This window comes from Anas acuta, chromosome 3, assembly GCF_963932015.1.
Source record: "Anas acuta chromosome 3, bAnaAcu1.1, whole genome shotgun sequence".
Classification (NCBI taxonomy): Eukaryota; Metazoa; Chordata; class Aves; order Anseriformes; family Anatidae; genus Anas; species Anas acuta.
In genome coordinates this window covers 63,394,156-63,417,742 of record NC_088981.1, presented here as the reverse complement: position 1 = coordinate 63,417,742, position 23,587 = coordinate 63,394,156, and the positions used below count along the sequence as shown (strand labels likewise).

Genomic DNA, 23,587 nt, shown 5'->3' with positions numbered 1-23,587 from the left:
TCCAAATTCTTATTTAAATATGCCTTAAAATACCATCTCCATTTATTGCAGAAGGAGGTACTACCTTTGCTATATCAGTTCCTGGAACTGTTGTGACTTTGTTTTGGGGCTGTGTATTTTCAGGTGATCTCTTCACTCCTTTAAAAGACATGCCTGGAAAGTAGCTAGTGCACAACCGTGATCAATTGCTAATGAAAACAGAGAAAAATCATTTTCAGGCTGTAGATATTTCAGAATTGATGTGGCAGGATTTGTTATTGGTCTGGGAGTTGTTATTCCCCTATGGCAGAAATTTCACTGACTGATAAGCACACAGGAGCTCATGGAGGGTGACAGCTGACTTGTTGTTCCAGTGATTTCAGAAGAAAAGGAAGCTGAATGATGAAATGATTCAGTCGAGGAAAAATAGAAGTAAAGGTGAGGGCTTGGCAGGAGGGTGTTAGAGAAGTCGGGAGCAGAACTGAAGAACAGACACTAAAGGTGGTGTGTGGGGGTCATTGGTGTGTTGTCTTTTAAATTCTCTTCATGTAGCATGGTTGCAGTCCACTACCCAAATCTGAGCTGAGAATTTTTTCCATCCACCTTGCTGCCTTTGAAAAGTGCTTGTGGAGGCAAAACTAAATCATCCTGTACTCAACTGCTCTGTGTATATGGCACTTCTGAAAGTTATTAAAACGTCAGTCTAAAAAGCAGAGATAGAAAAAATTGTTCAGATAAACTGATTCATCTTTCTCCTCCTTCCTTGCCCTGCCCGAGGAGGGCTTTTGTGTTCTTGAAGTCTGTCTATAATGACTTAAGTGACACTTACTGTGCTACATCTCTGCCAAGATAGTTCGTGTTGGGCCTCGTTTGCTGATAAGAGACCCTCAGGAAGCCTTGTGTGCGTAATTTCTTATCAGCACTCTGATTAAGTTACTCCAAGTGATAACTGTCCTCTGAATGCATTGCCATTTAGATTATTCACTCCTTGACTCTGGTGCTTGTTTAGACTGTAACTAGTATACTTCTATTTCTTCTAACAAATCCATCATAGAGATGTCGGTCTGGAGTGTCCCGAAACAGCGGTGAAGTTCTCAGTGACATCTTACAGTTCTAAGGAAACCCTCGTTGTGTTATTGTATCAGTTAATAGCTCTTTTGCATCTTGAAAACAGCATGTGGTTTTCCTTGCTCTATCTCAAAAAAAGCGCATATTAGAAAAAGAAGTATTAAAGAGAAGCGCAGCCTGTGTGATGAGAGGAATAGGAAAGTTTACAGGGCACTAGTATTAGTCGGCCTGAAAAAATGATATGACTGAGGGAAAATGTAGAGAAATCTGTGACGACATACACGGTATGCAGAAGGTGAATAAGGATTGTTTATTTGTTTAGCCTTAAGATGATATTAAATAGGATGCTTGGTGAACTTAACCAAGTTTTAAACTTTAAGTGGAAGAAAGGAGGCAATGGTTATATAGTGCATAATGGTATTGTGGGGTTCACTGTCATAGGACTAGCGTGGGGATCTTGGGAGTGCAAAGGGACTGGGCCGCTGTCCAGTGGCTTCTGCTGTCTTCTACCTGGCAAAATCCATTATATCTAGCTGCTCTGGGGGCTATTCAGGGAAAAGATTGTGCTGTTTGCATGCTGCCTAAGGATTTGTTAAGACACAGATTAATGAGTAAAACGGACTTTTGGTCTAACTATGCTATTGCCTCTGTTCTCTTAGGCTACTGAGTTTATTTACGTGCTGTGGGAAGTGATCAGTCCTTCAGCCCCTTGTTTACTTCTGCATTCCTGACAGCATCACTGGTCATCAGCCAAGCTGTCAGGCCAGTTCAGCCCTCATTGCTGGTGCTAAAAAGCCTCACGCTGATTTCAGCCAGTAGCAGGTTGGTCTGTAACAGTGGTGGTGACGATATCGCCTTGCTCTGGCACGTCACGCACCAGTGTGAGCAGCCCAGGGTTCTGCTGATGCTGTTTGACCTATTCTATCTATTTGTACAGCTATTTACATAGTTGCAAAGGTGTAATTCTCCTATCATGTGTCAAGGTCTTCTGGATGGTAACTGACCTCTTTCTTACCCCGTCAGGAGTTGCTTTCTGAGTTATTGCTTTTTTTGCAATGTTTCCCACAGAATTGCAAAATTAAGTACGAACAGTCTGCTAGGAAAATGAACTAGGTATAAATATATCAAGGGCAGAAAGATTTCCATTTTAAACCTGTCAGTTTTAATGGGCCTGTATTTTCTTGCCTGATCTCACTCAGCATTCTTTTTCTCATTGCTCATTACTTTTACTGTTTTTACACAGTTCCTATTTTACAAGTTTCCTGAAATGGCAGAGAGGTGCAGTCCACCCACTCCACCCTTTTCCTTCAAGTGCAGTGTGACTCCACTTGTGTTAACATGCAGCCAGCGCTCACATTTGTACGATGCCGCGTTCAGTGTATGTGCAGTGCAGGAACACTTGGGAGGCAGAACTGATTCACTCCACCACTAAGCGGATTTCCAAGTACAAAAAGTAGCCAGTGGCTTTTATTTTAATGCCCGTGAAGAGGTGCATCTCTTCCATCCAGTTCTGGCTGAAAGAAATGTGGTTACTGATGGGTCAGCCTGAATAGCTTCTGTCATGCCTTCATGTGCTGTGGATGCCTGTAGGACTACTGCCTTTGGATAATGTCAGAAAACATTTGGCTTCCTGAAGACGAAATGAGAGAGGATAAGAGCACTGGAAAAACAGTGTATTGTTGTTCTGCTTTCTTTGCCAGTCCTGTTCCCCCCTCCCACCCTGTTATATTGATTCATTGCAGAGTACGGTTTGTCACCTCGGTCTAGCTATATGTATAAGGGGAGTGAGCAGTACCTGTCAGATTTAATGGATTCATCGGAATGATTTCTTCTGAAGGGCTGATATTTATTTATTTATTTATTTATTTATTTATTTATTTATTTATTTATCATTACAAAGCTTTAGATGCAAAATCAAAACCACAGACAACAATGAAGACTTTTCATTGTTGAGAATTATATGATGGGGTTCGGAATTGCCAAAGTCTGTCAAGTGGTTAGGGCTAGTATAAGAATGGTATCTGGAATCCTTGTTGCAGAAGACTTTATAAATAAAAATATAAAATCTGAACAAGAAGTCTCAGATTTTGGTTTTGAAAGGCAGGTGGATACGCAGACTCTGGCTTCTTTTAGCCTATGCAGGTAGTCTGTAGGGAGTTTCCTGAGAGAGCAGCAGCTGCAGGCATCCTGCCTTCAGGTGTTTAAGGTACGTAAGGGATCTTTTCATGAGAGGGGAAGGGTGGAAAGGAGCAGCTTTTACTACTACTTTTGAGACAAAGCATGTCTCTTGGTAGCATGAACCTTGGCATGAAGCTGTAGAGGAGAAAGTTAACTGTGTTGGCGTAGTGTTTTGTATTCCCCTGATGCTACAGAGAGGTTGCTGACACAGTCAGTTCTCTGTCACCTCTCCCACCTTCCAAAGACAAAGTCTTGGAACTAAAACTGGTTAGCTAGTGGCATATAGCACAAGCTCCACACGGAAACTGCTGCTGCTGTGTATTGCTATTCTTCTCATTCACATACAAAATCAACTTCATATTCAACAGGTATAAATTCTTTCTCCCTTCCCACATCTATCTGGACTGCTTTATTTTTCCCCCTATGGTCTTACTGGCGCATGTCCTGTTAATATGTAATAATTTTTCTTAATAAATGTGTGCTGTTTCAAGCTAAGAAAGACTTTATTTGAAAATTTGTCTACTTTTCCTGCTATACCAAACGATTTAACAGAAGATCTAGTTTACCTGTAAACCTTTCCTTGCCTGTGCTGATAGGTCGCAGGCAGCTTATATAGTTTGCCTTCATGTTTGTGTTATGTAATTTTAACTATCCCGAAGTAATTGAAGTGGTGTCTCCTGAGTAACAAGAAAGGGTGGGATCGAGCTTATTGTTAGTTGGGGGAATTTAATCAAACAAGATCATGCCATATTGGCGGTTGTACTTAAATACTGGTTATGGGGAGTATTCACTGTTTGCTGCTTCTGTCCATCCTTCACCATTGACTTTGATCTGATTAAGACAGTGGCAACGATGAAAATGCCAGTATCAGAAAAAGGCAGCAGGAGTGCTTATTCTGAAAGCTTCACTGTGGGTCTCCAGTCTCGGAGATGAAATTGCTGAGATAACTGAGGGATGTTCTGCTCCAAAATGCTCTCTGCCCGTGTGTGCCAGCTGGGCATGCCGTGAGGTGCTCGTGTTGGCCTCTGGTGGCTGAGGGAGAGGGTCCCAGTGTGTGTGGGTTCAGTCCTTGGAAAACGCTGGGTCAGTTCCCAGCATTAGTGTCACTGTGGAAACCAGCAGGCAGAAGGGCCAGGTGTGACACGTTGTGGGCCCCTCCTTTCTTTTTGTGTACATTACAGTCTGTATACGAGTCCTCGCCCTCCTTTTTACTATCTGCCTCTCGCTCTGTGGAAATAGCAAAGGTTGTGGTGCAGCCTGAACGCCAGCCAGGCGCCTCGCCTCGCCGTTCCCCAGCCTCCCTTTCCTAGGGTCCCCCTGGTCATACTGCCGGGTGTGCTGGGCCTGGCCCTGCCTTTTCACCTCTCCCACCTGTGCCCAGGCCCTGGGGCACACAGGGCAGCCATGCGCGGCCTCTCTGCACCCCGGCCCCGCTCCTGGAGCTGGGGCTGCCCACCGCCCTCGCCCCCACCACCAGCAGCAGGTAGGCAAGCGTGGGCTTGGGTGTGGGGTGAGCCTGTGGGGCTGGGACGGCCGCAGGCAGCAGGACGGGTGGGCAGCGGGTGGCTTCCCTCGTCCTTGGCTTTGCTGCCCCTTTGCCGGGGTAAGGGAGAAGAGGAGCCGCCCTGCTTGTGCTGCGTGGGCCTCGCTGGTGCTTGGGCAGGTGCAGCCCTTTCGTCGTGCTGGTGGAAAATGTCTTCTGAACAAGCTTTGTGCTTATGCTGCCTTGTGCTGTCTTACACTGCTGTGTGCACACTTGTTGCGCAGGGCTATTGGTGTACTTCAAGCCTCAGAGTCTAAAATAGCTTTTAAGTATGAGGTACTGGTGATGAAATGGTGTTGAACCAGTATTTGCCGTGGTCATAACGATGCAGTAGCAGTGCATATATTCTCAGCCTTGATAGCAGCTCGTCACACAAAGTGCTCATATCCAGCAGCTGAATTGTGTGGTAATCATGGAGAAAAGCATGGGAGCGGCTCCATATTGATACAGTATCGTGTAGGTTATTCTTCCAGAGTTCCTGAGGGATTACTAAACCTGCTGTACTTGAAGTGTTGCCTGCCTTGCAATGCCTAGTAATTAACAGATAATTCAGTGTCTTGTTCCCGTTGGTAGCTTCAGTCTACGCTTCTTTTGAGTCTATTCGGAAACATGTTGATAACAAAACATGTTGATAACAAATGATACAAAAACCAATGACAGTCTCTGCTTTTTCCTCTTTAGATGACAATCAAAACAAAACCAATGAAAAGAAAGAGAAGAAGATGGTTTCTCAGAAACCCCTTGGTACTGTAGAATATACTGTAAGTATTACTGTGTGGTTTGCTCACATCTGCTTTTTGAAAGCAGAGTTATTGAGATTGACAGTGAGCCAGTGACACAAAACAGAAAGCAGGGAATGAATGCTAACCGATAATGTTTGCTTGTATATCAGGAGGGTTTGTTCCAATTACTGTTGTGTAGGGGGAGCCGGGCTCACATCCAGAGCTGCTGTTCAGCCCAGGTGCTCTGCCTCTCCCTCACAGCTGCGAGTCCTGTTTTTACTTCTGCAACATGACCCTTTAATAGAATAATCAGTTTTGTTATTCTGAAAAATACTTCCACAGTGTTTCTCAGGGATTGCAAGCCTCTGCTTGGTCCTGAGATGACTGTGTGACCTTTCTCTAATCTGGAGCACTGAGAAAACACCGCTGCCACTACAGCTCAGAGGACTGGCTCTGTACAGAAGGCCCCTGTGTTGTTCAGGGACCCTGGATAGAAGTTGTACCCAACCCTCCCACACCCAATGTGACTGTAGAAGGCCAGTATTCTAGCTGGGAACAGAACAAGTGTCTGACTTCATGGGACTGCTGAAGGGATCATGAACTTTCCAGTGTGTGTCCCTTTTCCCCACTTGCCATACCACATCTGATTAAGATGCTGCTGCTTTAAAGTTTATGACAAAATGAGAGGGATATTTGTAACTCATCTACCATTTTATCTACTGAATAGTGTGAGAGAATATTTTTTTCTTTGTATTGACATTGGCTTATCACATAAGCTGTTAAACAGGGGGTGTGTTGGATCATCAAATCTATTCTGTGCAAACAGTCTGCTAGATGGTTATAGTTCATCTGTTATGCTGTATGTGATCACCACAATATTTTAAACTTTAAATTTTTCTTCAGGCTGGAAATCAGGACACCATAAACAGCATAGCATTAAAATTTAACATCACCCCAAACAAGCTTGTGGAACTCAATAAGCTTTTCACGCAGACAATTGTTCCAGGCCAGGTAAATCTTTTTGTATTCTATTCCTGAAACATGATTATTTGCTATGTATTTAGAGGCTTTTTACTGCTTTCACATATCTTTTGGGTACGTGGATGCAAGGATAATGGATGGTAATCTAAATCTCCTCAAAGGTCAACTTAAGAGATCATTACATGGAGGTGTGTGGGGGGCAGTTTTGTAATTGCCATATCTGACTTCTGTTACTTATTTGCTGTCAATAAAGCTTGAGCTCTGAAGCTCAAGAGGGGAATGGAGCTGATGTAAGAGAGTAAAATTCTTGGAAAACCTACGTGAATTTTCTCTATAATACATTAAAGAATTAGAGAATTAGATACAGTAATTGAAATGGCTCTTTGCCATTATTTTGGAGATGAGTCAGTTTTGGAGACTGTTTTTAGGGGAGTCACATAATGGAAATGGAAATATGAAGGCTGACACCTGGTTCATGAAGAGCAGATCTCTATTCCTGCTTTACAGACATGAAACTGAAGTGTCCTGCTTTGCACGTAGGAAAACGGAGTCACAGAGATAGCATTAGCAAGCAGACAAAAGCTGGGATAAGCTAAATTGCTTTACATTTCTCAGCATGCTTAGTTTAAAACTAAACCTCAAAATTTTTTAGCTTTAGAAATATCTTCCTTTGCTCCAACATTTGCAACAAATTAGTATGTTTTTATTTGGGGTGGAGGACCAAAGCCATACTGCAATTCTCAAACTGTGAGGGAATGTAGAAATTCAAAGGATTACGTTTTTATGTACACTTGTGTTAGTGTAAAGCTTTTTTTCCCTTTTAAATGCAGTGCATGTTGCTAAAATGCTGGGTCATATGAAGACTATTTTTTTAAATTTGGAGGTACGAGTATGTACGAGCCTCGAGTGATGTGTTATGAATTTCTAGCACTAAAAATCCCAAATCTTCCACAATGACCTTCTCTTTGGGCTAGAGTTTGCTACTACAAGTTAACTGCTAAGAGTCATTTTACAGTTACTAGTTTTGTAGCTGTGGTAGTTGAAAGAGAAATTGGTATTACAGCTTGGGGGGGGCGGAGAGGGTCTCTTTGTGTGGAAAATGTGTTATTTTCTTGCCTGTTCTGGGGGAAAAAAAAAACAAACACATAGAAATAGATTCTGTAATTAGACCTGCACATACCCCACCATCACCATTAATGAAGATGGATTCTAGAATAAGTAGTAGTTAAGGATTGCTTTGCAATCACAAGCAATCAATATTGGTTTTTCTTTCTAGTAGAAAGTAGTATTTGTAGCAAATAACTTTTTAAAAACTTTTTCCTAACATTTTGACATGTTTTTGTATTTAGATTCTCTTTGTGCCAGAAACAAGTGCTGCCAGGCTGTCATCTTTCAGTCCTGGTGCTCCCGTTTCTCCTTCATCATCAGATGCTGAATACGATAAACTCCCTGTAAGTCAAACGTTGTTTCACTGATCTTGTGCTCACAAAACTATTTCTGATTCTGAAGCTGAGATTCAGGCATATGTAAATAGCTTGGTTTTGAAGTTGCAATTCAGGCCTCATGTATAGTGCTGAGTAACATTAATTTTAATTTGTTGTACTACAAATATTGCCACCACTTAAAATAATCCAAATCAAGGGTTCTGTCTGAGCAGAGAAGCCCCATAAAAGATCAGTTGGGACCAAAGTGTATCAGAGCAATTGGAAATAGTGTAGTGTGTGGTTTGTAAAGAATAGAAAGTTAGAACTGAAGAAATACTTACTTTTTCACCGCTGAGATTTCTATGCTTTTTGTGCAGTCTTTTTCTGCTGGTCTTCAGCCCTGATGCTGCATGGGAATTCCTTAGCATGGGAATATTAGTTTGTCTGAGCAGCCAGTATGTTTCTAGCAAGTGTATTATGGTTGTACCCAAGACTGCTGGATTTAATCTTTGTGAAACGCACTGACATAGTTCAACTTTCATTTTACACAGAAGGGTGGTTGTAGGTAGCATTTTCAGGGAGTTTATCTGTCCCTCTGCTGATATCAAAGCAGTTAGACACTTCAAATCCATAACTAATTAAGAGAGAGAGTGTAGAGAAGCCTGGAGTGAATTATTGGATTTAACGTTAGTCCTGCCCCTCAGTGCCACCTGCATGGGAATCAACACCAGTGCCAGTGAGGCTGCACTGGGTGTGGATGGGGCGGTAGGACTGGCCCTCTCTTAATGAGACTACCTCACTGAAATACTGTGAGCTGCATGCAGAGCTTGACGTTTCTGAATTTCTTGCCTGTTATTTGTATGGAGGGATTTTTTGTAATGTTACAAGGTTTTTCTTCCTTAGAGCATACTGTGTTAAATGTACATACATACCTATGCATTCATGGCCATCATTTTTCTTCCTTAACCAACTACCTTCTTTTTTGCTTAAACTTGCTTTTTCAGTTGCCCATAGTCTAAAAGTAGATTGTTCTGGTTCTGTTGCTTTGCACTGAGCTTTTTCTTGTTTAAGGATGCTGATTTGGCAAGAAAGGCCTTCAAACCAGTTGAGAGAGTCCTGTCTTCCACCTCCGAAGAGGATGAGCCCGTGGTTGTCAAATTTTTAAAAATGAATTGTCGTTACTTCACAGATGGTAAGGTAGGTGGAACTTCAGCTTTTTCGGCATTGTCTAAGATACTTTAAAAGCATAACATGAGAAATGAGCGCTGTGGGAGCCAGACGTATTCTAGGTTTGTAAAGAACATGAATGTTGTGGCTTTATCTGTCACTGCTATGTTTATTGCTGCCATGGTGACATGCAGCATGATTTTGGTTTTTATTTTTTTTAATGTTACGATAACTGCTTTATGGAGGAACAGCTCTTCTGACCACCTTCATTCCCTTAGCATGACTTAACCAGAAATATCTGCTTCAGAGTTTGACACAGAAAACTGCACTTCAGAGTTCAGACAATTCAGGATTAGTTGTCTAGTTGCATCAAGTTGTGCAACAGCTTTATAAGATGAACACATCCCTATCTATTTCATTTATGGCTTTAAGCTAAAAATTAACTTGTTTAACTCTTTCCAGATTGTTTCCAAATATGTTCGTATTAGTTGTGCATTTTCTAATGAATGTCACACAAACTCCAATAAAGATATAAATATTGCATGAGAAGACCTTTTCTTTCTTTTCCTTAGAAGCATTCTTGTGACATACATGTTCCCGGTAGGAATGCAACCCTAAATTTTACAGCAGCAGTTTTAGAAGTGAAGGCACAACACTTATGCAGTATCTTGACCCTATTCTCTTCTCAAGGTTGCAATACTTCATGTTCTTGAACTGTCTGCTTTCATATACCTGCTCTTTAACACGTCTTCTCTTGTTGACTCTGTTTTTAGTTAGATGTCTGCATGTTTGGGCTTTTTTGTTCTCTGGAATTTATAACAATGGACATACTAACCACTGTGGTTTAAAGATATATTTTCCGCCTTAATCCTGTGAATTCCGTACGATGGATGTGTTTAGAGTTTTTGGTTTATTTTTGCACATGGAATGGATGAGGACAGCATTGAACTGCTTTGCGATTTCCATAGACTCTTATTTTGTAGGAAGTAATGGAGGGCTACTTGATGCCTTGCATGTAGGTTAGGGCAACACGATTGTTTTGTTACATGCTGGTAGAGGTAGAGAATGCAGATTGCCTTTTCTTTTTTGCTCCAGGGCTGAAAAAGTAATTTGTTTGCAGTTAAAGCAGTGGAATGTGGGACACCATCTTTGTCAGTGTAACTAGAATCCCTTGTTGCCTTGCTTCCTGAAGTGAGTGGGGAGCAGTACAGCCTACTGGTGTGTTGCTCATCTGGACAGATAGAGTATATAGCTGGGGAAGAAGCTTCTGCGCTTGATTCTGATTCTTTTATCCAAAGACAAATGTGTGTACCTTGTGTACTTGTCATATAGGAGAAGCATATGGGAGAGATTTACAGACCCTGCTTTACAAGGGAGCAGGCACACATGCACTCATTTGCCAGTGCCAAGCCATCAACTTTGTCTCCCCAGTTAAAAACAAAACAAAAACAAACAAAGCACACACACACACCAAACAAACAAACAAACAAACACAAACTGTGGTTCTTTACCTGCCTATTTGTTCATCTTCCATGGCCTGCTTTGCAGATAACCTTGAATAATTGGTATTATGCACAGTGTTGGTCATTCCTGTTACGCTGTGGCTCCTATTTGTCATACGTGATGATTCGAGCACAGCACAAAAAGAGTTGGTCTTGTGAAGTTTGTAGCTTGTCTGGAAGAGAGGATGCAGGACCAAAACAATAGAAATCTCCTTTGTAAACCTTGAAATATGGTCAGATGTCACAGGTTAAATGATGGCTGATGCAGTCTTTTATTGAGTAGATGGCTAGATCATGTTTCTGTGAATTAAATGCATCTTCTACAGCTGTGCAAAATATGCTTGAATCAGAGGTACCAGCCAGGAAAAACTGCTTCTTATTAGGTACTATATATAAAAGCTTTTTGTGTGTACCACTTGGAATTCCAAATCAAGAGGATTTTGAATTTAGCTTAGCATGATAACCTTGGCATTTCCATGATGAAGACTACCTTCAGGTATGCTAGTTGCGTATAAATTCATATATTGTGTGAGGGTGGCTGTATCTAGGATAAATTTGCTTGTTTGTTTTTTAAATCCACTACCCAATTTTGTCTGAGGTTGCTTATCAGTCTGCAGCTCTTGCTTGTAGCAGCCAACGCTGAAAGTTGAGTAGTTCAGCTATTCCTCCTTACTAGCCAGAAACTTGGATGTCTTTTTCTTTACTGTCCTTACAATGTCTGACTTGATGCAATTGGAAAAAATGTTTTGTTACTAAGCATTGTGTGATGGGGATTTGAAAAGGCAGGTGAGAGTTTGGTGATTTTATTTTTTATTTTTAGTCTAGTAGCCTAAATGCTACTAAGTTAATTGCATGTGATATGTTAACTCTTTCCTTCTTCTGTTGCAGGGTGTAGTTGGAGGAGTGATGATAGTAACTCCAAATAACATCATGTTTGACCCGCATAAATCTGATCCTCTGGTAATTGAGAATGGCTGTGAAGAATATGGGCTAATCTGCCCCATGGAGGAGGTTGTCTCTATAGCTCTCTACAATGACATCTCTCACATGAAGATTAAAGATGCATTGCCATCGTAAGGAGTATTCTTGTGTTCTTTCCTGAACTTATGTTTACATATTTTCCCTGAGGGTCATGGGTATGGAGGGACGTGGTGGGGAAAGGGCTTTAATCACAGAATGCAGTAGAATATAAGAAATCAGGGGATGAAAATGCCAACTAAGGAATGATTCAGTGGAATGATGTTGTTCTTTTGCTTAATGCTTAGAGGAATTCAGTGTCAGAGAGAAATGGGTCATGAATATGGGAATTGCAGTGCAAAGGAGACCAGTAAAAAAAAAAAAACAAAAAACAATGACAAGCCTTGGTTGGGCTCTTGTACTATCTGGTCTCTAAGGTTATTGCAGTGGAAGTGAAGGCGGTTTCTTCTGAATGCATTTGCTGTTTCCAGGACCATTCTGAGAGTATTATTTGAAACCTTTGAAGATAAGACCATAACTGCTGTCTTCAAAGCTTACAAAAATATCATTTTGTAAAATACTTCCAATTCAGAACCAGAGAAGCTTTGGTAGTTAGAATTTGTAATAGTTAATGGTCTTGGGGAGTGGGAGAGAGCTTAGTTTTATTTAAGTGTAGCGTAAGTATGTTTAAGTGTAGTTTAAGCTTAATTTGTTCTAAGCAAGATGAAAACTCATCTACTTCCCACCATTTTCTTATTTCAAGAAAAATGTTCTAGATAACTTGTGTTATGCTCGTCACTAGAGTGTCTAGTAACTTGTCAGTAACTCCTAAGTGTTGAAAGTCTTGCATTCTTATTCACCTCAGACTTTTCAGCAGTAAGAAAGAGCTTACACAGTTTGCTGTGTGCTGTTAAGTTTTTAAGAATTTTCCTTTTAAAAATGTTTCATGATTATCTTGCATTAAAAATGAATCTTTGTGGAAGTCTGCATTAAGTAGTAGGTTTTAGTGTTGGATAAAAGCAAAAGGAAAAAAGATGTGTTGACAGTTACCACTTTGCAGTAAACATGTTTAAACAGGGTACAGCTTCTCTCTGATTTGCTTTCTTCTCAAAAATGCATTTTTACTGACTAGGAAGGCATGAAAAACCATTGAACTACCAATCAGTATAGCCTGACATGTTGTCAGGTGTGGGAAGTAACAATATTAATGTGATATGAATTAAATTCCAGCAGCTAAATACATGTCCCGTGTTTTCTTTTGGTCACTGAATTTCTGATGACTTGCACATTCTTATGACATCTGTACCATTTCTTCACCTGTGTCTCATAGTCTGTAAAGTAATTTACTCGTTTTATTTTGGTATTATCCTTTCCACATTTTTCTGTTTTCTTTAAAGTCATTTATTTCCACTGATATATGTTTCTTTTGGAGAAAGTAATTTTGAGTTGAGTTTCAGACTTTAAGTTGCTATATTATTCATTTTTCTTTTCCATTTTTTTTTTGTTTCCATTTTGCTTTTAACATCCTATGTACATCCGCCATTTCCCCTGGCAGTGACATACCAAAGGATCTTTGTCCTCTGTACAGGCCAGGAGAATGGGAAGACCTTTCCTCTGAGAAAGATATCAATCCTTTCAGCAAATTCAAATCCCTTAGCAAGGAAAAGAGGCAACAGAATGGGGATTCATCCATTGTGCCAGGTGCCAAACAGATAAAACCTTCAGATAAGGAAAAGTCTGCTGATTTTGAAGTTCTTCAGTCATCTGAGAGTACAGGTCCAATCAAATCAAAGTCACTGGAGTTTGCCAACAATATCACTGCCACTGAGCATTTGGAAAAGTTTGCTGTGGATCCACATACCAAGGAGCCTTCTGGAGAAAAAGTTTCAGACATCAGAACCAAAGACAACTCCCTTTTGGGAGGAGGAGGGGATGATTTTGTAGAACTGGAAAAAACATCATCTCGTGTGGATAGAGGGTTGGACAGGAAAATCTCAGTAATGGAAGGCTTGCTGGCTGACCCCAAGGACTTGGGGAGAACTAAGCAGCAGGTAACCAAACCCACTACAGAAGTCCAGGAGCACTTGACTGTTGATTCCTTGGAAAAAAAGGACAGTGTTGAACCTAAAGCTGACTTAGACTTAGAGCTGTGTGAAAAGCAAGATGTTATTCCAGAAGTAAACAAATGTGTCAGTTCCCCGACAGGTAAGGTGGAGACTGCATTGGACACTAAGAAAGAGCTAGAGAAAGATAAACTGATTGAATTTTACCTCAATAAAGATGGGAATGGGTCTCAGTCATCTGAAGACTTACACAAGGCTGAAATCCAGAAAGGTGAAAACAATAAAGCAATTGGCATAGACCTTACACTTAGCTGTTCAAAGTCCCAAGCTAATGAAGTCCATACAGTTAAAAGTATGGAGCTTGATTCCTGCTGCATTGAGAGGAAAGCACCTTCATTAGAAATCAGCTCAGCAGCAGCAGAGGAAAAGGATCTGAAAGAGTCTGTGGACTCTTCATTAGTACCAGCTGTAGACAAGACCTGTCAAGAAACACAGTTAGACAATCAATCAGAGATCAGACTGTGGCTGCTGCAGAAAATTCAAGTGCCAATTGAAGGTAGGTCTCTGGTTATCCTTGTTTCCTCTGAGACTTGGACAGCATTATGACGGTAACCTCTTGAATTAATATCCTTCTGCTCTGAATTTCCTCTTTCTATGTATAGTACTGGTCTTTTTTGTTGTTTTTAATCTTGTATATTATAATTATATATATATACTTATATTTACAAGGAAAAAACACACCTTTAAACTCCCTAAGCTTCTAGTTTAATAAATAGCTTGCATGCTCTTTCCATATTCAGTGATCACTGTTTATATAAACTTCACCTCATATAAACCTCACTGCTGGTTACCAGCTTTAAGAAGGACAATAAAATGTCACCCAGCTGCAATATTGACAGGGACGCATCATGGCATAGGAACTGTCACTCCATATTCATAACGTCTCTTTCTTCAGTGATGTTGGTCAGCATATTTCTGATAGAATCCATCACGGTGTGCGTAGCAGCGCTTTGCTGTGAAGTGGCTCCTTTAGTATTCTTGTCACCGCCTCCTTCTGGTGTCTTTGATGCTATGGAAATGCCTAAAGAAGTGGTAAATAGGAGTATATGTAGAGTCTTCTACAGATACTTTTGTTTTGATTAGTCATTGGTTTATTGTAAATAAAATTCAGGAAGTTACTGGAAAGCATATAACAACCTGAAATCTCACTTCAGGTAGCACATCCACATACTGCTGTTTCTGCTACCACCCAGGACATGTGAGCACTAGTCCATCCCAGAGCGTTAGCCCAGTGAGCTTAATGGGCAAACCCCTGATCTACATCAGGTGGAGGAGGGCAATTAGAGTGGAGGTCTTCATTTTAAAAACACTTTTTCTTAACATAATTTTACCTTTCTTTGGGAAGGGTTTAGGTCTTTCTAGTTGTGTTTGTTGATTGTTCTCATTGGAAAACAACAGCAAAACCAGAAGATGGCTGTATGTGTACTCCTATAACTTCTGTAGCAAAATCAGTGTGATTGAGGTTATGGTTTAATAAACATTTTTTCTGTCAAACTGGCAATTTAAGGTACTTAAACCAATCTTATGCTTTACCCCGTACAGACAAAAGGTGTTGGTATAGCTGTTTGACCATAGTATAGGAGCTGATTGGGCTTGGTGTGTGCTCACAGTCGCTCTTTAGCTGGGTCAGTTTCCTGGACCCACTCAAACACTGAGTAGGAATGAGGGGACAGCAGTGGCATTACCCTTTGCCGTGGGGGTTTGTTGAGCTGTCTGTGATGACCGAGGTAGTCAAGGTCTTCCCTTCTGCTGTCCCCCTTCCTTGCCTGCTTCATGTTGCTGTTTGCACCCAGCCCAATCGTCTTAGTGATCTGAGTTACAGTGCTATTCTGTACGCTGCTGTACAGCTGAGGGGGAATACAGCCCTAATGAAATGGGAATAGATAGCCACAGTTTAGAATGAGCAAGGATTTCTTAAATCATTTTTGCTATTTAATGACATTAGGTTTAATTCCCAGTATGATAATTCGAGTCTTCTGTGCTGATACTTTATCAGTTGCCGTAGTTGTACTGTCCTGTAAACAGTCCGTTTCTTCTGTCTCTTGTTCAGATATGCTTCCTTCAAAAGAGGAGAAGAGCAAAACTCCTCCAATGTTTCTGTGCATTAAAGTAGGCAAACCCATGAGAAAGTCCTTTGTGTCTCAGAGCACCACCATGTCTCAACAGTACAGTAAAAAGATAAAGCAACCAGAGTACTGGTTTGCTGTTCCTCGGGAAAGGTAAGCTACAGCACTTAATTTGTAAACATGTAGTGCTTTCTAGAGCTGTGTGTGTCTTCCCCTGTGTGGTCCAAGGTGTCACATGCAACAAGGATGCTGAGATGAGGAGAGGGTTGCCCTCGTTTTATTGCATGCCAGAGAGAGGAAGGAATGTTTGTTGCTGGTCCAGTTACAGTTTCCAGAGGGAAGGAAGAAGTCAGTGTCACACAGAAGACGAAAAGGATGATACACCTGTTGCTAGCTTATGGTAAAAGCACTGGGGAATCATCACGGTTTTGGCCATAGTGTAGGAGGTGAGGGCAAGGTGGAGCAGTTGCAAAAGTCCCAGGGAATCCACAAAGGTGCCAGTGTTAAAACTGGGTACCTCACGTGAGCAAAGGACAAGAAGTGGAAAAGGGAGACTTCTAACTGAATGGGTGTGGCTGCTTCTGACTTCGTGCCCATGAAAACAAAAAAACTCATGCATCCCTTTGTGATAAAATCCACTTAAATGGTCTGTGCCCTTATGTATTTGTGTATAAAGAGTAGTACTATAGAAAAAACAAGTAAGGCCTGTGATTTTTCCACATAAATCACCCAGGATTTTTCCCTGGCTGTGAGGAATCACGTCCCTGATCTTTCTTGTTCTAGAAGGCAGCAAGAGCAACTCTCATCTCTGCTGATGAACCAAAATAGGGAAAGTAGTGATCACACTTCCAGTGAACAGATAGTAGGAAGAACAAATCTGAATCTGTGATAAATTTAAGTGGTGTGTCTTTAAGATGCAGTTAGTTTATATCTTTTTAAATAATTTCTCAGAGTATTTCATTTTATTTTCAAATTTGTAGTATATGCATTCAGTTAGTGTTTATGTCATATATTTTAGAAACAAATGCTTTAAGCAGACCAGTAGTGTGGAAGTTGCTGACATGGGAGGAGGGGGAGAGGTTTAATCCAGCTGGAATGTGGCCATCGGGAGTGTAGCTGGAGGTAGCTTTTGGTTTGTGTGTTATCTGCTGAACCTGGTCCTTGGCTTCTCAGGGATTGCAAAAGTGTGGGTTCAGAAAATTCTGGTTTAGCGTGTGAGTAAAGACTTCAGGGGGTTAGAGTAATGCTGCAACACAACGCAAGGTCGGTTATTGCTTTGGAGATAGCATGTCTGGTGTTGAATAAAGCTACCGGGACTGAGGCTGTCTCTGATCATTGTTCCGTGTAACAGCTGAATCTGCTAAAGAAAGTGGGAAAGTAGCTTCTGTATGTCTTGTTTTAAAAGCAGAAAAATTATTCTTAGTGGGGGGGATCTCACTAATACACAAACTTAAGCACTGACAATTGGTTTATACTTCAGTTTTTAGAACAGTAACATTATTTTCTGAAGTGAACTATTGCAGTGTTTGGTCATGTTGGCTGACAAGGCAAATCTTGGCCGGCCCATCCACTGTTTGGATCTTTATCAAAATAGTGGTGAATGTTGCAAGATTGGGTCATTCTGGTGCTGTTCACACATGCCTGTTTAAATAACACGTAGGTGTGTAAAAGGTTGCACAGAACCTGGGGCAAAAATTAAACTTGAGACCCACTTCATCATTTTAATGCAAGATATTTGCCCAATAAGTCAGTGTTTTCTTTAAAGTCTCAGACATGTGTGAAAGCAAACGGTGTAGTTTCCTGCTCACTGATGGAAATTATTTGTTACCAGTATTACAAAGTATGTGATTACCGGTTTTGCATCTTGAGAGGGTCATGGACAATACGCTATTTGGGATGGTTCTGCGATGTATTTTTGATGCCACATATCAAAACAAATATACTCTGCTTTCAAAATATTTTTAAATTTAGTAAGTTATGTTTGAAAATTTCAGAAATACCTCTCTCGTCCCATTGGCTGTAAAGCAGCATAAATAAAACACTTTCTGTCTCTGTAGCTTGTACAGCATCATCATGTTTCCTAACAATAAAAAAAAAAAAAAGTGAGATTGTGAAGAAATTAGCATACATGTCTATAATCACTGTGTAAGTTAAATCACAGAATCATTGAATGGTTTGGGTTGGAAGGGACCTCAAAGACCACCTAATTCCACCCCCCCCCCCCCCCGCCATGGGCAGGGACACCTCCCACCAGACCAGGTTGCCCAAATCCCCATCCAGCCTGGCCTTGAACACCTCCAGGGATGGGGCATCCACAGCTTCTCTGGGCAACCCGTGCCAGGGCCTCACCACTCTCAGAGTAAAGAATTTCTTCCATATGTGTAATCTAAATCTCCCATCTTTTAGTTTTAGTCCATTACTCCTTGTCCTGCCACCACACTCCCTGACAAAGAGTCCCTCCCCAGCTTCCCTTCAGGCACTGGAAGGCCTCTATAAGGTCATTTAACTGTATTTTTCTGTGGCTTATTACTGTTTGGTGTTGAAACAACTTAGGTAACTGATTGCCAAAATGACTCCATTTTCACCCTGAGCCCTGTGATCTGCTGCTTATACGTGACTTCACAGGGTGCTGCGGGTGGCCCGGCGTCACTGCTGACCCCGAGCAGCGCAGCTGAGTTAATCAGCGACTCCGGTGTAGCTTTGCTTAATCCCAGAAGCATTTGTCTTAGCACGTAATGGGGGAGATGGACATCTCCGTCGTCCTATATAAGGATCTCACAGTCTCAGGCAGCTTCTCATCAGGGTGACTGTTCATCTGAGCAGAGAGGCACTCAAGGTTTTGGACAGTAATGAAAAGATCGAATATTTTGCTGAGAAGCCTTGCAATGGGTGTAGCTTACAGTATCAGAGGGTGAGTCTGTGTGCTCTGTGGTTTTATGCTTAAGGATAGTGAAATGGGATGTAGATTTTTTCTAACTTTGTGGATTTTGAGTGGCAGTAGGTGAGTAATTCTGTCACTCGCAGACTTCCTCAGGCTGTTGCAGAGGAGGATGTCTTGTGCTGGGACAGAGATACTAATGAATAATTTTTCTTTAAACATGCATCCTAGCAAATAATTTCCTCACTTTGCATTGACAAGTTCCTCGGTCAAGAAGTAAATTTGTTGGTTGTCTATAATAGAAATTTAGCAGACAGATTTGGTTAATGAATATATATGTTTTGTGTTGCTTTAAAATGCATCGCATTAAAATCATGCTGCTGGGAGGGCATCCTCTTTCTTGGAGGTTACTTTTTGTGAGAGCAGGCAGGATTCTCAGAGGAAAAATAGCAGGGTTTGAGCCTTGCTTCGTTTTTTTTTGTTTTTGTGGTTTTTTTTTTTTTTTTTCAATCTTAGCCTCCTCCCCACTGATTTTTGGGAGTCAGATGAGGTTTTTGTTTGTTTTGAATATTTCTATTTCTTTTGGTAGAGCATGATATTGCTTTGTTGTGACTTTTCTTCATATCTAGTGCATAAAACATTGAATTTAATAGGGTTGGAATTGAGATCTTGAAGAACTTACAGCGTAACTACCTACAGTCAATACTTGTGTGATGCTCTCCGTCCATTTACGCACAGATTTGCATAAAGAGATGATGATTAAAAAGATCCTGATGGTGAAGTAACTCTTCTGTGCCCTTGTTAATGGAGAGGAATAGGTAACATAAAGCTTAGACTTAAACTCCTTTTGAATTATCCTTGTATGAGTACTCTTTGATATCTTATAGTCTACTACGAAGTAGTACTTTGATTTCTTATTTATCAGGAGTCTAACAGATGGCCTCCAGGGGTCCCTTCCAACCTCAGCTATTCTGTGTTTTGAGGCCAGGAGCTGTGAGTGGATTTGGAGCCCTTGTACATGTGTCATCAGGATACACAACCCTTCTCACCCATGGTCAACATGAAATCATCATTTTTGGGAAACTTCTTTGCCTCTACCCCAGAGAAGTCAGATGTTGTCATATTATGGTGGTGATGTCACTTTGAAAGTCCTGAACTGAAGCACAGCTTTTAGAAGAAAAATCATTTACAGTTCCCTCTCAGGAATCAACAGTAGCTTGAAAAGTTGATTAATATGTTTTATTGAAAATTGCCTTTGCCATTTAAAGAAGTTCTTTTTCAGCGCTCTGCATACCTATTTCTTCTGGCTTCTGGTTCCTGGATGTGGTTGTAGCTGTTACCAGGATTCAGTTCCTCTTAATGTGGGCTATCACCAGGGTATTGCTCCTGTAAACTAAGTGACTCTTTTTGCTCTTGGTTTTGTGGCTCTTTATCTAGGCCTCAACACCTGCAGTTGAGTACTGTGGGCCGAGTATTCCAGCAGTTTTCACCCAAGTGTCAGAAACCCAACCACCAGTGCTTTGTATGTTCAAGGATTGCACAAAGTATTGCCATCAGTGTGTTAATGCAGAGCTCCGGCTCCAAAATTCAGAACTGTTATCCCGGATCTTTAGGGTCATTCTGCCAAAGATAAAGCACCCATCCTGCAAGCATGCCCTCTGCTTTTGGTTATTAAATACATCCTCCTGTGCTTGGCTGTGTTGACATCCGTACCTGATTGTGCCCAGTTTACTGAACAGTGCAGTGACATAAATACTCCACCAAGCTTTTGTCTTACACTGATTTTATCAGCAATAATTGTATTGTTTCTGCCAGACTTTTTTTCAGGGAGAATATTTTTCTGATTGAAGAATATTGAGCTGCTTACGCTTTCTTTTGATAAGAAACAAATTGAATTTTGTTTTGTTTTGTTTTGGACTGCAATTCCAGCAGTAGGGAAAACAATCTGTTCTGATGTGAAATGTCTCTGTATAGAAGTCTTCTTGATTTATTTAGAATGGCTACAGTGCCATTTCTGAGTTACCTGTTACATGAAAATAATATAAAATTAAATTAATAAAAATGCAGGTCTTGATTTTTATTATGTATTTTGGTCCTTCTACTAGTGAGGCTACTGAAGCACTGGAGTAGATCACATTAGGGGTCCCTCCCTGGGAGCTCCCCATGGCTCAGGCATGTTATGCTGCTGGCTCTGGTGCTCTGTGGCATCGCCTGATCAGCACAGGAGAGAAACAAAGCAGAGAATGAGTTTGCTGAGTGTTGCAAAGTTCTGGTAGGGGTGTGGAAAAGCCCTTCCTGTAACAGAGGCTGTCAGTCTCCACACCTGGAGATTTTTAAAAACACTTTAGGCACTAATGATCCCAGATGTTCATCTGAGGATGAAGAAAATGGGCTCGTGTGGTCTTAACACACATCCACTGCTGGAAATCTTTGTCAGCAGCACTTGTGATTTCCTTGAAGTCACTATTTCCCGTGTTGTTCTACTTCTATGGATTAAATCATCATGTGATGTCAGATCAGATATTGTATGGAAGCCTAAGCACATGGTACTGCTGCATGTCAAATCTGTCAGCAAAACAAGGATCTCATTTAAACAATTAGTTCTTGAATTAGTTTTGAGATTCCTGTTCTGTTTAATCAAGGGATATCTCAGCTATTCCGTGATAATTAGCACATTATATTTGCAATAGTTATCTCTTTAGTTACTGTTGTTCTTGCACAGTGTTTACCTAATGCTAGTTTTCTCCCAAACTTTTAGAGCTGCCCCAGTACTTTAAGTTTTATCAAAAATCAGCATCACCTACCTAGACTTGATTCCCTGCTCTCTTAAAACTTTTAAACATAGACTACACGCATAGGGATAGTTTTTTTTTGTTTTGTTTTGTTTTTTTTAAAAAAAAGGCAATATCTTCTCTTTACTCTTTAATATAGTTTGTAGCTACTATAGGAACATGAAGTATTTCATCATCACCGTTATTGAGAAATTTCATGTGGTGGTTGCTCAAATATAAAATCAAAACATTTATTGAGAAATTTGTCTCTTGCAGATGACTGTTGGTAATGTGCTCTTTTATTAATGAGCATTGAGCATGGCAAATACAATTTTTAGGATTCAGGTTGCTCACAAAGTGCTTAAAAATAATAACTCTGACTTTGCTGTCATGGTTTTTAAGTTATGTTCTTTACTCTCCAGAATGAGTTTTCTACTGAATTTATAACCTTCACCATAAACTTGCTTCATGTTTGTTTTGTTCCCTCTGTGTGTACATTACTATGGGGATATTTGTAAACACCTTTACGTTGATACTCAACTGTCTGCAGCAAGTGTGTTCCCCAACCCCTGCTTTTTTCTTTTTCTTTAAACAATATCCCATCTTTCATTTTTGATTTGCATCTCCTAGGTATTTATATGAATGTTTCTCATTATCATCTTATGCTTTTGAATAATTTCTTTCTGGAGTGATTAACTTTAGGTTTCTGATCTTGGGCCTTTCCAAGCACTTTGTTTTATTGTTTTTTCTTGTTAGTACGTGACACGCTCATACACGTGATCACCAGAACAGCTACTGAAATCTATGATACATTTCTTTGCAGCTCTCAGGTTGGCTGTAAGAGTTTCTCAAGCAGTGGCTTTTTTATTTTATTTTTTAGCTATTTGGTAGCTTGGAAATACCAGCCTAACATAATGTCAGAGTTTTATTAACACGGAAGGGATGCTCTGCATCCCATTTCAGAACGACCTCCCTTCTCCAATGACCTGTTTCTCATTTTGTGTTGCTGCTTCTTAAATCTGGAGAGTCTGGATTTATTTACCATCTGCCCATGGTAGAGGAAAACTGAGTTACAGACTACTTAGAGAAACTGAGCACGCACAGGTCCATGGGCCCTGACAGGAAATCTTCTGAGTGTACTGAGGCAGATGGCTGACGTTATTGCAGGGCTGCTTTCTGTCTTACTCTGAAAGGTAATGATAATTGGGAGAGGGCCTTAATAAGTAGGAAGATAAATGCTGCAACCATCTTCTGAAAAATCAAGAACCTGTGGGAACATGGGCCAGTTGTCTCACCTCAGCCACTGGGAAGATTATGGAGCAAGTCCTTGTGGAAGCTGTTCCCAGGCACAGGGAGGGCAAGGGATGGCTGTCGTAGATTTACCAAGGGCAAATTGTGCTTTCCTAAACAGACAGCTGTTTTCATGAAATGGAGAGCTCTGAAAACAGGGAAAGAGCAAAGGGTGGTGTTAGTGAAATTAGTAATCTAGAGTATTCTCATAGCCAAATTTGAAAAAAAAATAAATAAATAAAAAAATGTCTGGACAGGTGGGCAACAAGGTGGATGAAAAACTGGACTGTGGGGCTCTGAAAGTCAATAGGTAATCAAAGTGGCAGCCAGGTGCAAGTGGTTTTCCTTTGGGATTGATGCTGTTCAATGTCTTCATCTAGGGTGTGGACAATGGGATAGAGCACATCCTTGTCATTTGGGGGGATGATACTAAATCTGGGATGTGTTCATACGCTGGAGAGCAGGGCTGCCAGTCAGAGGGACCTCAACGAGGAGGCAGAATGTGGTGACTCCACATCAGAAGTCAGGAAATTCAGAGAAGGCAAATGCAAAGCTACACACCTGGGGTGGGGCAGCCCCTGCAGTGTCTGGGGACGGATGGCCTGGGAGCATCTCTCTAGAAAAGGAGCTGGGGAAGTTGAGAGCAACCTCAACATAAGTCATCATGGCTCTTTGCATTAATGAAGGCTGGCTCACGTAAGGCAGAGCACAGTAAGCAGCTTGGGAAAAGTGGCTGTGCCCCTCTTCTTTTGGGTACCTGCTTTAAAATTTAAACATAAAATAAAAATGAGCTAGACCTTTTGCGGATGCTGCCTGCATCGGGGGAAATTCTGATTAGATGTAAAAGGAAGCAAAAACCAACATGGTATTGGTTATGCATGGAGCAGGTTGCAGAGAGAGGCTGTGTAAACTCTGTCAGAAATTTTCAAAAATGCAGG

General features: G+C 40.9%; 1 protein-coding gene across 8 annotated transcripts in view; it reads left to right on the top strand.

Moving 5' to 3' along the window:
* The window catches only part of NCOA7 (nuclear receptor coactivator 7), an 88,764-nt gene that overhangs the window by 53,507 nt on the left and 11,670 nt on the right, over positions 1–23,587 (top strand). For 6 of the 8 annotated variants that reach the window (XM_068677517.1, XM_068677518.1, XM_068677516.1 and 3 more), the window contains exons 4-10: positions 5,450–5,529; positions 6,394–6,501; positions 7,821–7,922; positions 8,967–9,092; positions 11,453–11,637; positions 13,077–14,140; positions 15,695–15,863. In XM_068677517.1, the coding sequence (XP_068533618.1) occupies positions 5,450–5,529; positions 6,394–6,501; positions 7,821–7,922; positions 8,967–9,092; positions 11,453–11,637; positions 13,077–14,140; positions 15,695–15,863 (1,834 nt within the window). The remainder of the gene's footprint in view (positions 1–5,449; positions 5,530–6,393; positions 6,502–7,820; positions 7,923–8,966; positions 9,093–11,452; positions 11,638–13,076; positions 14,141–15,694; positions 15,864–23,587) is intronic. The other 2 variants (XM_068677522.1, XM_068677523.1) reach the window with 2 other exon arrangements.